The following is a 13,934-nucleotide window of genomic DNA, read 5'->3' on the forward strand; positions in this document are numbered from 1 at the left end:
TTGCCAGGGAAGCACTTATTCCACTGAGCCATCTCCTCAGCCCAATACGCTCTGTTTCGACCTCAACACGGGGACTCATCTGGACCTTCTGGCCTTTTGTATCTCCCGAGGCTTCCTATGCCGCTGCCTTCTTCATTTTGAGTCAGGGTCTTTTGCTATGTATTCTGGGCTGCCTTGAACTCACCATGTAGCCCAGGCTGGCCTCACACTTGTGGCACTCTTCCTGCCCTCCCGAGAGCTGGGATTACAGGAAAGTGCTATCACACCCGGCTTCCTTGGCTTCTTCTTCTTTTTTTTTTTTTTAATTTTTTTTTTAAATTTTATTATTTATTTGTGTGTGTGTGTGTGTGTGTGTGTGTGGCCCGCTCAGCCCACCAGGGGGCGGGGCTGGCTGGCATGTGGTGCTGGGGGATTGAACCGCGGTCCCTGTGCTTTGCGAAGCTTGTTCTAAGTAGGTGCTTTCGACCACTGAGCCATCTCACCAGCCCCGGCTTCCTTGGCTTCTTACCAGAGACCTAGGAGGCAGGACTCACGGGTCCCTTGTCCCCTGATCTGACTTTTTTCTTTGCAGGCTCCAGTGGAGGGAGGTGTGTTGGAGACTGAACACAGGCCTCAGGGTTCTACCTCCCGCAAGCTCCAAGCCCCTACTTTGTGGATATCTTGCAGTCTGGGCCCTCCTCATCCTGAAGGTGAGCAAGGGGTTTGGCTTCTCCAACTATTTTTAGTGCTAGAAATCAAACCCAGGGCTTTCTATGTGCCAGGCAGATACGCTACCACTGAGCTATACTACCAGCCCCCAGCTCTTTCTAATCACCACTGAAAAGGCCTTTGTTCCCCCTTGCCCGAGCACCAGCACCTCTCAGCCTCAGCCTGCACCAGCAGCATTCCCCCGGGCCTTCCTACAGCATCTGCTCGGACCACAGCTTCCACTCCTCCTCCATGTGGGGCTGCACAGCGTGGAGCTCAGACCAGACAGACAGGCAGCTCGCTACATGGGAGAAATTACCTAGCAGTGGGGATCTGGTTATCTAACTGTGAAGTCAATTCAGCTGAACAAATGGGCACCCACTCAGTAGCTCAGAGCACCTGGGCCTGGAAAGAAAATGTGTAAGACTTTCTGATCTGAGGCTGAGAAGGGCATCTTCCTGGGCAGCACCTGCTGGTCACAGCTCTTGGAGTGCCAGGGCAGAATGCAGGACAGCCAGAGCAGCTGCTGGCCACTCTTCAGACTGTAACCCTGCCTGGGCATTAGTCCTGCAGTACAGGAACTTGGCTGGAAAGGGTGCCAAGATCATAGGAGTCACCCTGGGGGGGGGGGGACGGAGCTGGGGCTATTACTGCATAGGACTCCCCAGGCTCTCTGTAATGCCCTGGACTTACCTCCCTCTGCAGGAAAGAAGAGGCCACCTCCCAGGAGGCTCAGCACTGACTGGGAACTCCTAATAGGGAGGCAGAGCCAGCCTCCCTATCTCTACCTAACTGCCAGGGAAACTAGAAATGGCTCCCCCAACCCCAACGTGCTCCCAGTAGAAGCAGGAGGTAGGGCTCCTCCAGCCAGGCCCCGCTGCAGGCACCATGCTGAAAGGGTACATCCTCTTCCTTGTGATTTCCACGTAGAGTAAGAAATACAAGCAAGGCCAGCCAGCCCTGTCGGCTCAGAAGGGGGGAAGGGAACCAAAATGTAACAGACCTGGGACACACAGCGGCGGATGAGGACACCTGGCTTCCTAGCTTGGCTGGTTATTTAGTGGCTGTGTGATCACAGGCAGGTAGTTAACTTCTCTGCCCGTGTGTGTGTGTGTGTGTGTGTGTGTGTGTGTGTGAGAGAGAGAGAGAGAGAGAGAATGAATATAGAATATTTGGGGGGGAGGGGCGCTGTGACACTGTTTCCAGATCGGTGATAGGGAGGGCACCCTTGTGAGGAGGCTGTCCCCGCTCGCTCTCACGCTGTTCTTCACAGGCCCTGAATCCCTGCAGTCCCACAACAGCCAGTGAAGCAATTACAGGCCAAGTCCCTCAGAGAGCACGGACATTCAGAGGACAAAAGTGTCCCCTAACCAACAGCACAGGTAAGCAGCGGGTAAGGATCAAGCCCAGGTTGGAGGACTGCCTGCCTAGCTTAATTTCTATTGCATCAAGCACAGCACACCTGCTGGGCATCCCACAAGGACACAGAACCTCAGTTTGAGGGTAAAATTGATTAGCAGGGGGCTGGTGAGATGGCTCAGTGGTCTAAAGCACCTACTTAGAACAAGCTTAGCAAAGCACAGGGACCACGGTTCAATCCCCCAGCACCACATGCCAGCCAGCCCCGCCCCCTGGTGGGCTGAGCTGGCCACACACACACACACACACACACACACACACACAAATTTAAAAAAATAATAAAATAAAAGGCGCTTTTCAAAGAATAAAAGATGTTAAAAAAAAAATTGATTAGCAATGTCTGCCCAGTCACAGCTGGGGATGAGGGCAAGTATCCCAGCCTCCTCTCCACGGAGCTCCTCCTCAAACCGGCCAGCTCTGAATGAAGCAGGGCCATTCAGGACCACAGCCTTTCAGAGTTTGCTCAGCCTTCTCAATAAGAACTGCCCCAGGCCAGGGAGGTAGCTCAGTTGAATAAGCGCTGGCAAGCGCCTGAGTTCAATCCCCAGTTCCACGAGAAAAAAAAAAAAAAAAAAAAAAAAAAAAAAAAAAAATCCCTTCACAGCCAAGTGCAAGAAAGGATTCAGATAAAGGCTCCTGCCCTTGGGGCACAACTGGGCTCTGAACACCTCTTTTTGAGCCACCCTTGCTGTGGCAGCACAGAACCAGGTTTGTAAGGACAGATGCAGAAATGAAGGCCAGGCTGCCTACTCCTAGGCAACAACGTTTTCCTCAGTTCCCTGAGGCAGCTGATGCCAAGAACCTAAACATTTCTCTCCAGAGATCTTACATGACAGTCAGACATACCAGGAGAGGACTCAGGGGTCTCATCAAGGGCCAAGGGGAAGAAAGATTCATGAATTTGCTTCCCGAGATGTCAGGGCTCTCATAAAGGGACAGCTTCCAGAAGAGAAGCAGAAGTCCCAGGAGACAAGGGCGAGCCCAAAAGGAACCCAACATCCAGTTAGTCCTAGGTTTCTTTTTTTTTTGCGATACTGGGCATTGAACTCAGGACCCTATGGTTGCTAGGCAGGTGCTTATTCTACTGAGCTATCTCCCCAGCCCATCTAACATTCAGTTAGATCTGGACTATGAAGGAAGGCTACAGGTGTTGCTCTGTTCCAGTGGCGCTGGTCCACGGATGAGCACTACAGGCAGGGCCCAATGTTACTCTACCTCTACAAGATCTAGATTAAGATCTGATCTCCATCTGTGCCAGGTTCTGAGCACTGGACCAGGACAGCCTCTGACCTGAATGATATCTTCCTCGGGGAGGCATTAAGGACCCCCTTTCGCCTTCAGTGGGCTCAGCAATGGCTAAGCAGCTGGCACAGAAGGCCACGTGTGGCTCTTTCCATAAATCATGCCTCCTCTGGTGAGGGCCCAGATATGTAGGGAAGTGAGGCTGTATCCCCTCAGTCCTGGTTTGAGAATGAGGAATAGAGGCAGAGGGGAGAAGTCTTGAGCTTCAGGTTGCCCCAGGGCGTCAGATCTCATGATACTGAGATGAGACCTAAGTCTGCCTTGCTCTGGGGCTTAACAGTGGAGTAGAGGAACCACCCTTCTCCTCGACCTCCAGAGCCAGGCCCAACAGAAGCAATATGGCTACATCCCTCACTCCTGACCAACCCCGACAGGGTACCAGCTTCCAGAGACTTACGGCCCTCATTCCAGACGTGTGTGAAGGGCATGGCTGAGAGCAGCCTGCCCCTTCACTGCAAGGTAAGAGAGGTTAAAAAAAAAATCCCACGGGTGGGACAAGCCAGCACTGGTGGTACCTCAGTACCTGGCAAAGAAGAAAGTGAAGAAAACGGTTCTCAGGGGCAGCCAGTTGAGGCCATGCGCTGTCCACCTCCTGCCCCTACACAGGGCCCAGAGGCTGCAGGTCGGCCCTCACTGACAGCGTGCTCACAGTGGATACTGGCTCTCCTGTCTGCATGCCTCAGCTGTCCTCACCACAGGCTGCCGAGGTGAAAAGGCACCTGCTGAGCAACACACTGGGCCCTTCTAGGAAGGGGCAGAGGTAGCAAGGATGCAGGCCAGCCCCTGTCCACTGATGACATGTACGAAGAGAGTAAGTACGAGTGGCTGCCAGAGAGGGGGTCAGAAGGAAGGCAAAGCTTCCAGACTGAAGACATCATGTTCTTTAGCCATTCTGATGTGTTAGATACAAAGCGTGGACCCTTCTCTTTCTCCCAGTTTAAATCCTTACATTCAGTGTTAACAATTTTTTAGTGAAGAGATTGTTTTGTGCTGGGATCGAACCCTGGGCCTTGCACATGCCAAGTGAGTGCTCTGCTGCTGAGCCAAATGAAGTTTTTTAATGAACGAACACCTGGAGGGAAGTAGGAAGATTCCAGAAAAAGTGCCGTATCTTTACTTACTGGCCTACTCAGGTGTGGACCTGGAGCCAGCAAGAATGAGGGGAACAGTTCCTTCTGCTACAGCAACCTCTGAAGAACAGTAGCCACTGCCCTCCACTAGCCCATGGCCGTGGACCTCAACAAGGGCCACAAGGTGATTAAGAATGTGAGCAAACTGAGGCGCAGCTGCTGTTGTAGACGCCTCACCAAACACACCAAGTCCATGTGGGACATGATCTGGAAGGTGTGCGGCTTCGCCCCCTACAAGCAGCGTGCCATGGTGCTGCTCAGGGTCTCCAAGGACAAATGTGCCTTCAAGTTCATCAAGAAAAGGGTGGGGACACACATCCGCACCAAGTGGAAGTATGAGGAGCTGAGCAACGTGCTGGCCACCATGAGGAAGGCAGGTGCCAAGGACTGAGCCCCTCTGGAATAAAGCTTTACAAAGAGGGGAGGGGAGAGGAAAGGAGGGGAAGAAGAACAGCGGTGGGCCGGGTCAGAGACCATGAGAATTGGCAGGCACAGGGCGGGGGGCTGGGGTGGGCTCATTCCTGGAGTAACTTTACTCCAATGCTTAGCAGGTAGGACTGGGGTGTATCCAGTGTCACAGCTCTCCAAGGGCAAAACACTCCCGCGTTGGGCTGCGTCCCTTGCTGGGGACCCAGTGGGGGCCCAGGTCTGAGTGAGGTTGCACTGTGCACCCCAGCCCCACCTCACCTCTCCCTTCTTCACTGTCATGGACTGCCGGCGGGGTGTGATCTCCTCGTTGATGCTGGACAGGAAGTTCTGTGAGATACGAAGGGCGTCCTGCAGCAGGGGGTGGTCGGGGTGGCTGGAGGGAGTGTGCTTGAGCAAGTCCTGCCCAGGAGGAGAGACACCAGTGAGAGAGCCGGACTCGCATGGACAACTGCGCACGTACCACACACGTGCGCACACAGACAGACAGACAGACAGACAAGACACACACACACACACACACACACACACACACACACACACAGTACCACTCAGAGCAGCTGGCTCTCTGAGCATCACCACCATGGACCTCAAAAGCTCTGGACTTTGCTATAGCACACGTGTGGTAACCATTCCAGAGCTAATGACTAACCAATCCATACATTTGCACCACACAGCTCAGATAGGTTCCCATTATGAGAGTCTAGGCCAGGGTTCCTGCTGCTGATATTCTGGGCTGGATGATTCTCTGTCGTGCAGGAGTAGAGTACGGGAGCTGGCTGGTGCACTGCAAGCATTTACTACCATCCCTGGCCTCTACACATGACACAACTGTAGCAGCAGACACTGCTGCCCACCCCCCTGGAGGCGGAACTGGTGCCTAGAGCCACTGGCCCGTATGAGGCTGGGAGAAGGCAGCTGGCCTTCCTGGCCCCACCTCATCTAATGAGAGTCTAGGCCTTTTCTGAATCCAGATGGTAATGGACACCTTCTCTACTAGGTATGCAAGTCATTCCTGTTTGAGATCAGCAGCTCCCCACTTCAGAGAAATGAATCTCCATGATACGATATTAAATAGAAAGAAGTAGAACACATGCAACATGACACCTGTGTAATTAAAACAGAAGTTCATTCACGTCAGCCCAAGCATACAGAATCCTTGTGGTGAAATCCCTTATGGGGAGGGATCAGGAGAGGAAATGGAAACACCACACACTTCTGTGAACTGGCTCTAAATTTTAAAAAATAGATATGAAAATATATACAGCACTAATAGGATCTCCCAGGCAGTAGTACTTGGGTTGCTTCTGTTTCGAGAAGGCCCACTTAGTGAGGCAGATCCCCACGCACTTGCCCTGGGTGGGAGGCAGTGGCCTGACCCGTAGCCCGTGGTGCACACCAGGCACGAGTGCCTGCCCTGTTAACCTCGGAGCCTCAGCTTCATGCACTCACTGGCACAAAGCTTCCCACCTGCAAGGCGCTGCCTGGCTGAGACGGGAGCTCCCTCACCATCTGTCGTAGGAGGAGCACCTGCGGAGCTGCACTCTGTCCTCCAAGCGCCCCACATCATGAGGCCTCATCTCTCTGCATCCTTGTGGAGGGTGTGCGGCAGAGGAAGGGGCACACGTGATGGGTGGGCAAAAGATGGGCAGGAAAAGCCAAGGGCCCCAAGGAGAAGGCCCTGCTGCCTGGCTGCGCCCAAGCACAGGGACGGTGCCACCTGGGAGGCAGCTGCTGCGCGCTGGGATGTGACTCACGTGAAGGACCAGTGTGCTTCTCGTCACCCGGTCCACAGGCTTGTAGAGCAGGGCTGTGGAGAGACAGGCAGAGTGAGAGATGACTGCTCTGGGAGAAAGCAGCGCGGGTGAGGCCAGCTGGCGCTGCGAGGGGGAGGGGCGGGCAGCCCGGGCTCCAGAGGCCCTGCCACCTCTCTGCACAGGGAGGAAGACAAACCCAGAGCATCCACCTAACCTGCTCTGAGCTTTAAGTCCTAGACATTGAAGTCTGTGCAGAGCTGCTGGTCAGGCCTCAGCCCGCGCACCTTCCTCTGTGACCACCATGGAAAAGGCTCAGTGCTGATGCTCTGGCCATCTGGGCTTGAGGGCTTGACCATGGCTGGAGATGTACTGTTCTCCAAGCCCTCCCTGTCCATCCCCAGATGTTTTATAGCCTCATTCTGAGAAGGGCAGGGGCCAACTCAGATGCTGACGGGTGCTCTGGAATGGGAACCGGCACAGGCACACCTAGGCTCTCGCGGCCAGCCTTGGCTACCAGTGCTTCTGACGCAGTGATGAGCACAGTCCTCCATGAACAAGGCACGCAGGTGTGTTCTTTTTTTTTTTTTTTGTTCCTCGAATGCCTTCAGGGCACTTTTGGCCAGCGGGAGAGTTGTGAGGTTCGAACTCCAGCAACCTGAGGCTGAGAGCTTTGTGGAAGCAGCCACTTAAAGGCCTGAGCTAGGGCCAGGCCCCCGCAGGTGTGTTCTGACACACGCCAGGCACATGTTTGCGTGGGACTCTCACGGCCAGCTGGGCATTCATTGCTATCTTCATTTCATAGACAGGGAAACTGAGTCTCAGAGTAGGGTTGGGGGTAAACTTGGGACTGGCACCACATCCACTGTTCCGGTGAGTGAGCGTAACTACTCCCATTACCCTAACAATCCAAGGTAAGAAGTGACCTATTCCTGACACTGTTTTTAGATCAGCGCATGGAGGCTAAATTCAATCCTGGCCCAGCTACCTAAAACTTGTGTTCTTCACTCACTGTATGTGCCATACCCACTGAGTGATCTGCTACAGTTCAAAGATGTGCCTCAAAGTTTCATATATTGAAAATTTAAGCTCCAGAATGACGCTATTGGGATCTTTGGAACATGACTAGAAAAGGAGGGCTCCACTTTATACTTGGGCTCATGACAGATGGGTTAGGGAGGGGGTGCGTGTCACAGTGAGCTCTCCCTGACACGCTTCTTCTGCCTCATGTGTGATGTCCCCTACTGCCTTAGGACTCTGCAGAGAGCCCCTACTAGTGAGAAGACCCTCACTGGATGCAGCTACCTGATCTTCATCTTTTCAACTTATAGAATCGTGAGTCAAATAAGCCTTATTCCTTGTAAATTATAAATTTCTGTGTCTATGGCATTCAGTTACAGCAACACAAAATAGACTAATAGCCTATATAAGAGAATATATAGTCTTTCTTATAGGGCCACTGGGATGATACAATTTTATTTATATGTGTGTGTGGGGGGGAAGAGCAGGGAAGGGAAAGGGAGGGAGAGGCATAGCTGGGATTACAGATGCACACCAGTGCACCTGCCATGGTGACCTCTGTTCCCTCTTCTCTTCAATTTGTTATACTGGGGTGTTACAACTTGGATCTGAAATGTCCTGCAAAATCTAGGGCTAATGGCTTGGCTCCCAGCTGATGGACCTTCGGGAAATGCCCGGATCATGAGGGCTCTAAGTTTAAGCAGTGAGGGCTCTAACTTCAAGTGGCTTAATATACAGAAAGTTCATACTGGGATGGCATTATATGGAGGTAACAGAATGAGGCAGCGGGGCCTCACTAAAGGAAGAGGATCTCGGGCACATTACTTTGGGTGACTTCATCTGCTCACCAGCCTCTTCCTCTTGGGCTCTCCTTCACTTCCTGCTTCCTGGCTGCAGTGAGGTGGGCAGCGTTGCTCCACCACACCCTTCAGCCACGAGGTTCTGCTCACCTCAGGTCCACAGCAAGGGAACCAGCTGACCACGCCCTGAAACCTCTGAAACTCTGACTCACAACAAATCTTTCTTCCCTAAGCTGCTCTTCTCAGGAATTAATCCAGGGTTTTGAAAAGGCTAGACAAGCACTCTAGCACTGAGTTATATCCCCAATCCTCTATATTTTTCTTTTTGAGATAAGGTCTCATCAAGTTGCCCAGGTTGCCTTCAAGCTTGTGGTCTTCCGGCCTCAGCCTCCTGAGTAGCTGCGGTTACAGATGTGCACAGGACATCTGGCTCACAATTATGTTTTACATGCCTGGCAGCGATTAGTTTGTGTTACTGGTGAACTTCTACAATTTTCCTGGTTGCCATTGCTGTTGGCAAAATGATCCTAACCACATTCTTCCCGTTCTGTCTCACCTAGAACTACTTTCCTTATCCTCATTCTCACTGTATGATGTCTGTAACAGGAAAGATGCTGGGGGTAACCCCGCTAGGGGACACGTCTGCTTTTCCAGCAACACCTCTGCCGACAGTGACCCCCTTACAAAGGGCGAAGGGGGTTCTGCATGGAGAACTCACTTTCCAAAGAGTACTTGGTCGTTTGATCCTTGGCATCCTTGTGGCTTCTGGCTCTCAGGTTCTGTAGAGAGAAAAGCGTGTGTTAACTGGGTGTGGTGGTGCACGCCTGTAATCCCAGCACCCAGAAGGCTGAGGCAGGAGGACTACTGCAAGTTCAAGGCTATTCTGAGCTACAAAGTGAGTAGAAGACCAGCCTGAAATGCATAGAGAGACCCTGTCTCAGACAGACAAAAAAGAAGAGGAAGAAGTAGAGGTTAAAAGGCACAAGGCAAGGGAGAGGGAGAAGAGGAGGAGGGAGGAGGAGACAGAGGAGGAAGAAAAGCAGTATGTATTTTACATAGGACACCTGAAGAAGCTTTGAAGCTTGACATGACAGTTAATGATTAGGGAGTTTTAGCAGAAAGCTCAGCCTTCTTTCCCCACAAAGAACCCTCACTGCAGCAAAACTCAAGGGGGGCAGGCTGCGCTGCCAAAAGAACGCAGAGGCTGGACAGAAGCCCAAGGGTAAGCTGAGCATTCATGATGCCTAGGAAGCATCAGGTCACTTAGGACGGACTGCTCAACCTTAGCACCGTGGACACTGCACGCTAGGGATTCCCTGCCCTGCGTGGCTGCCCTCTGCACCTCAGGAGGCTGAGCAAGCATCCTTGGCCTCTACCTGCTGGTGCAGAAGCACCCAGCTTCCTGTGAGGAAACTAAAAATAACTCTCAGCTGCCGAAGTTGCCCCTGGGTAAGACACTCTGACAGAATCCTGCGAATAGAGGTAAACTGGGTTCTTGGAGCAGCCCAACAGCAGGCGAGAGGCTACTCATTCTGGAGAGCACTCACTTCGCCACCACCTAGACTGGATTATACTCCCACCCGCCTTCCTGGTGGAAATGTAAAAATACACTTGTTAAAAATGTGCAAATGAAATAAGGTGCTAAGATTCCCAGGGCGAGAGGAGGGCTTGTTAGGGGAGAGGCTATGTTTTGACACAATCCATCAAAGGCTTTACTGACTTAGTCCAAAGTACCAAGAGAAATGAGCGTAAAGCATCCCTATGTACCGGAATCACCTCTAGGAAGCAGCTCCAAGGAATCCTACTACGAGGTTTTATACTAATGCATAATCAGCACAAAGACAGGAGGGGGTTCTGGGGTTGCTCTCCCAATCTCATGAGCTGCGGAAAACTTCTCAGGACCAAGAGATGAATCTTTCAGCTTGCTGGGGCCCAAGCCCACTGTGTGTGCTGGTGCCTTTTGTGAGAGTTTAGTATCCTCTGTGGTGCCTGCACCTCCCTACAACTCACTCAGCAATTCCCAACAGGTGTGAGGGGGTGTGAACGCTAAACATGAGGCTGCAGAAACCTGGTGCTGAGCTCCCGTGAGCCTGGGAGATGGCCCACACTCCATGTACCCTTGGACAGTGCGAGACACAAGCTCTGGGACATGCTGCCCTGAGGAGACATACGAGTTTGCTTTACCCCACATTTCTCAAACTTACCTGATTCTGGAAACTCCTCCTTTCTGCGGCTCTTTGTGCTGGGGATCAAAGTCAGGGACTCAGGTAGGCTATGCCCAGTGGTGTATCTGAAGTTCGATGGGAGCTCATTTCATCGACCTTTATTTACCATGGAGGGATGAGTGACACCCTCCCCCAGAAGCCAGGGTCGCGGCCCTGCTCCCTACCTTGATACTACTTTGTACCCAGGTCTGGTCTGAGGAGGAGACAAAGACCCCTCACTTTCCTCTAGTAACTGAGGGTGATGCTCAAGCCTTGTGTCTATGCACAGACCCCTTCCACCCCCAAGACACCATCCCTCACCCCCCTACATGGCCGCTGCTTTCTCTTCCTTGAGCTTGATTTTATTCCTTAGGCAGCTCTAATTTTTCTGGTTTTTTTTTTTTTTTTTTTCCCCCTGAACCTGGAGGAGAAACTGTTCTGATGGTACAAGAACCACCAGACTTCATAGAGGGCTACCTTCTGGCTAGCCCTGAGACACTAGGCATTCCCTGCATCCCAGCCTTGATTTTAAGCAGCTGGTGGATCCATGTGACATTTACAAGGTAGCCTCTCCCTCCCTCAACAGAAACCTGTCCAGGTGGACTTGAATTTGGCCACTTAACTGTAGATTGTTCCAGGATTAGGTCTTTGATTTGTCAGGGTCTCTTGGAATTCTGGGCCAACATTCTTAGAACAGAATGGACTGAATAAGGGAGAAGGGGTTGGTGAGGTGGGAAACACAGAGTGAGTGTACACAGATTTTGTTACTGGGGCACTGGGTGGGGAGCAGGGCACTCCATGGGCTCAGGAACAATAGCAAGACACGAGCTTTCACTGTGGGAGAAAACCAGAGCCAGGAATCCCAATGCCTAGCTCCTGGGATAAAGGACAAAACAGTACAAAGTCTCCCGAACAAAGCCCATGTGTGACAATCAAGGTCTTTCTACCAGTGAGACTGAACCCACTCTATCTCTGTCCTTTCTTCCTTTCTTTCCTTTTTAATGCCTTTGTTTTTTAATTAAGTTTTTTTAATGAATTACGTTTATTGGTACATTTTAGGTGTACATAACGATCGCATTCATCATTGGGACTCTCTACCTGTGCATGATACACTCCCTTCCTCCCCCCTATTCTTCTACCTTCCCTTCAATGCCTCTCCATTTTTCTTTCTAATGCTGCCTTTCTTGCGGAGGCTCTTCCACCTAGATCCGTGGCTGGTGTGGGAAAGGCCAAACCAGAGGTCAGAGCGCTGGGGAGCAGGGGTCTGCAAGGGCAAGAGTGGTAGCAGGCCCCCACAGAGGAGAACATCCCCCGTTGGTATCAGCCTTGCAGACACAAGAGGGGAAGGGTCAGAAGAGACTCTGCAGAAACAGACCCAGCGGTGCTCCTCAGCTCCAGTCCTGGCTTGGCCACCTGCCTCCAGGACGGCCTACTCATCTCTGGATTTTATAGACTCCTCTGAGGGCCTAGGTGCTAACAATGCATGGTTGGAAGCTTCGTCCTCTTGAGGGTCAGTGCAAACAAGGACACGGAGATCCCCAGCCCTGAGTGGGACAGCACTGACCGGGAGCTTTCTTCCCCAGGAAGAACATGAACCCACAGTTCCTGGGGCTACTACTCAGCATTCCCAGCTCTCAAGGCCACTGGGAGATTAGAAAGGGAACAGGGCGGGACACCTCCCACTAGTCTTCAGTGACAAGGTGCAGACCAGGGTCAGGACTCATTCCCATGATAACATGGAGGGGCCGAGCTACACACACCACTCAGGGCAGATGGTACAAGGGTGTCTCTGGGACCGCGGCTGCTATAGTTCCAAAGTGTCCTCACAAAGTTCCCTCACTGTACGCTCCCGGTATTTGAAGGTAACGCCTTTAGGAGATGATTAGGATTAGATGAGGTCGTGAGGTGGAGCTCCCCAAGGGCACTACTGGTGGCTTTGCACGAGGAGGAGAGGGACCTAAGCTGGCACATGTGCACTGTTTTATAGCAAGATGCGCCGTGCCGAGTTACAGTGTAGCACGAAGGCTCTCGCCAGATACAGCTCTAGGCACGAGGGCTTCCCAGCCTCCTGAATAAACTTCTCTTCTATTGCACTGTAAAACAGGCCAACACACCTGCTGACTCCTGATATCAGGCCTCAGCCCTGGAGCGGCAGGCGCTCAAGGTCTGGTCACAGCAGCACTGCGGGCATTGGGCTGTGAACAACCCGGAGCCTCTGGAATCAGAGCTAGAGATCCTGACCAGAGCTTGGTTTGTATGTTTTGTCCATTCTACCAACAACCAGCCTGCAGCCACCGGGAGGTGCAAAGAATGGGGGGGGGGGGGGGGGTCAGTAGTGCCCCTGTCTGCCCGGTGCCAAGACATCTGTTACCTCAGAGATCTCTGCAAATTGAGCGTTGGCTTGGCAGCACTTCTCTGCCATTTCCATGGCAACTCCATAGTTGTCCACAAAGGCTCGGTACACACCCAGCTGGCTGGCCTGCAGGGAAGAAGAAAAGGGTGTGGGACAGATGTGTGGCAAGTGCAGGACAGGTGCTGCTGTTCCCCATCTTTCAGGACTGAGCTCCTGTGCACAGCTCCAGAGAAACTCCAGGTACAGCAGACAGTGCGCAGGCTGCAGAGACCTCAGCTCTTCTATGCCATTCACTCCCACCTGCTTCCCTTCCCCACGCACCGAACATGCATCTCGCTCCTAAAATGACATGTTGAGAAGTGACTCAGACACAGGCAGGTAATGGCTCCCTTCCAGAGCTGCTTCTTCCTCCCACCCCACTCGCTTGAAGTTTGAGGTAGTAAGTTGGTAAGTGAATTAGAGAATGAGCTTGACCTCAATACAGAGGAGAATCAGAAGCACGTGCTGGCTTCAGGAGGCTGACCAAGACATGAAGCTCAAGGGCCCGTGGGGCCACGGTGTTCTGCTCACGTCTGATTCCTGCAGACAGGTATGGAACACTTAGTCTGGCTGCCCATGAATAGAAGCTCCTGCTGCCCAGACTCCAGCCTTACTAGATCTGGCAGGGGTGCCCAGATGGCACACCGCACAGATGGCGGGCAGGAAACCTGCCAGCTATGAGGAAAGAGGCATTCGGTTGTCCTTTAGTAAACCAAAGGCCTCACTGCGCCTCCTGCTCGAGCACACACTCAACGAGCCACAGCCTCACAGGTAGGCGTGTGCAGCAGCGCCATCATAGC

General features: G+C 52.5%; 1 protein-coding gene across 1 annotated transcript in view; it reads right to left on the reverse strand.

The window, feature by feature from the left end:
• Positions 1-13,934, reverse strand: part of Bcr (BCR, RhoGEF and GTPase activating protein) — a 162,826-nt gene that overhangs the window by 39,248 nt on the left and 109,644 nt on the right. Inside the window, exons 5-8 of the mRNA XM_004636328.2 lie at positions 13,114-13,221; positions 9,257-9,317; positions 6,722-6,774; positions 5,226-5,366 (exon numbers count right to left, since the gene is read on the reverse strand). Of these exons, the coding sequence (XP_004636385.1) occupies positions 5,226-5,366; positions 6,722-6,774; positions 9,257-9,317; positions 13,114-13,221 (363 nt within the window). The remainder of the gene's footprint in view (positions 1-5,225; positions 5,367-6,721; positions 6,775-9,256; positions 9,318-13,113; positions 13,222-13,934) is intronic.

Source organism: Octodon degus, unplaced genomic scaffold (assembly GCF_000260255.1).
Source record: "Octodon degus isolate 3935 unplaced genomic scaffold, OctDeg1.0 scaffold00079, whole genome shotgun sequence".
Classification (NCBI taxonomy): Eukaryota; Metazoa; Chordata; class Mammalia; order Rodentia; family Octodontidae; genus Octodon; species Octodon degus.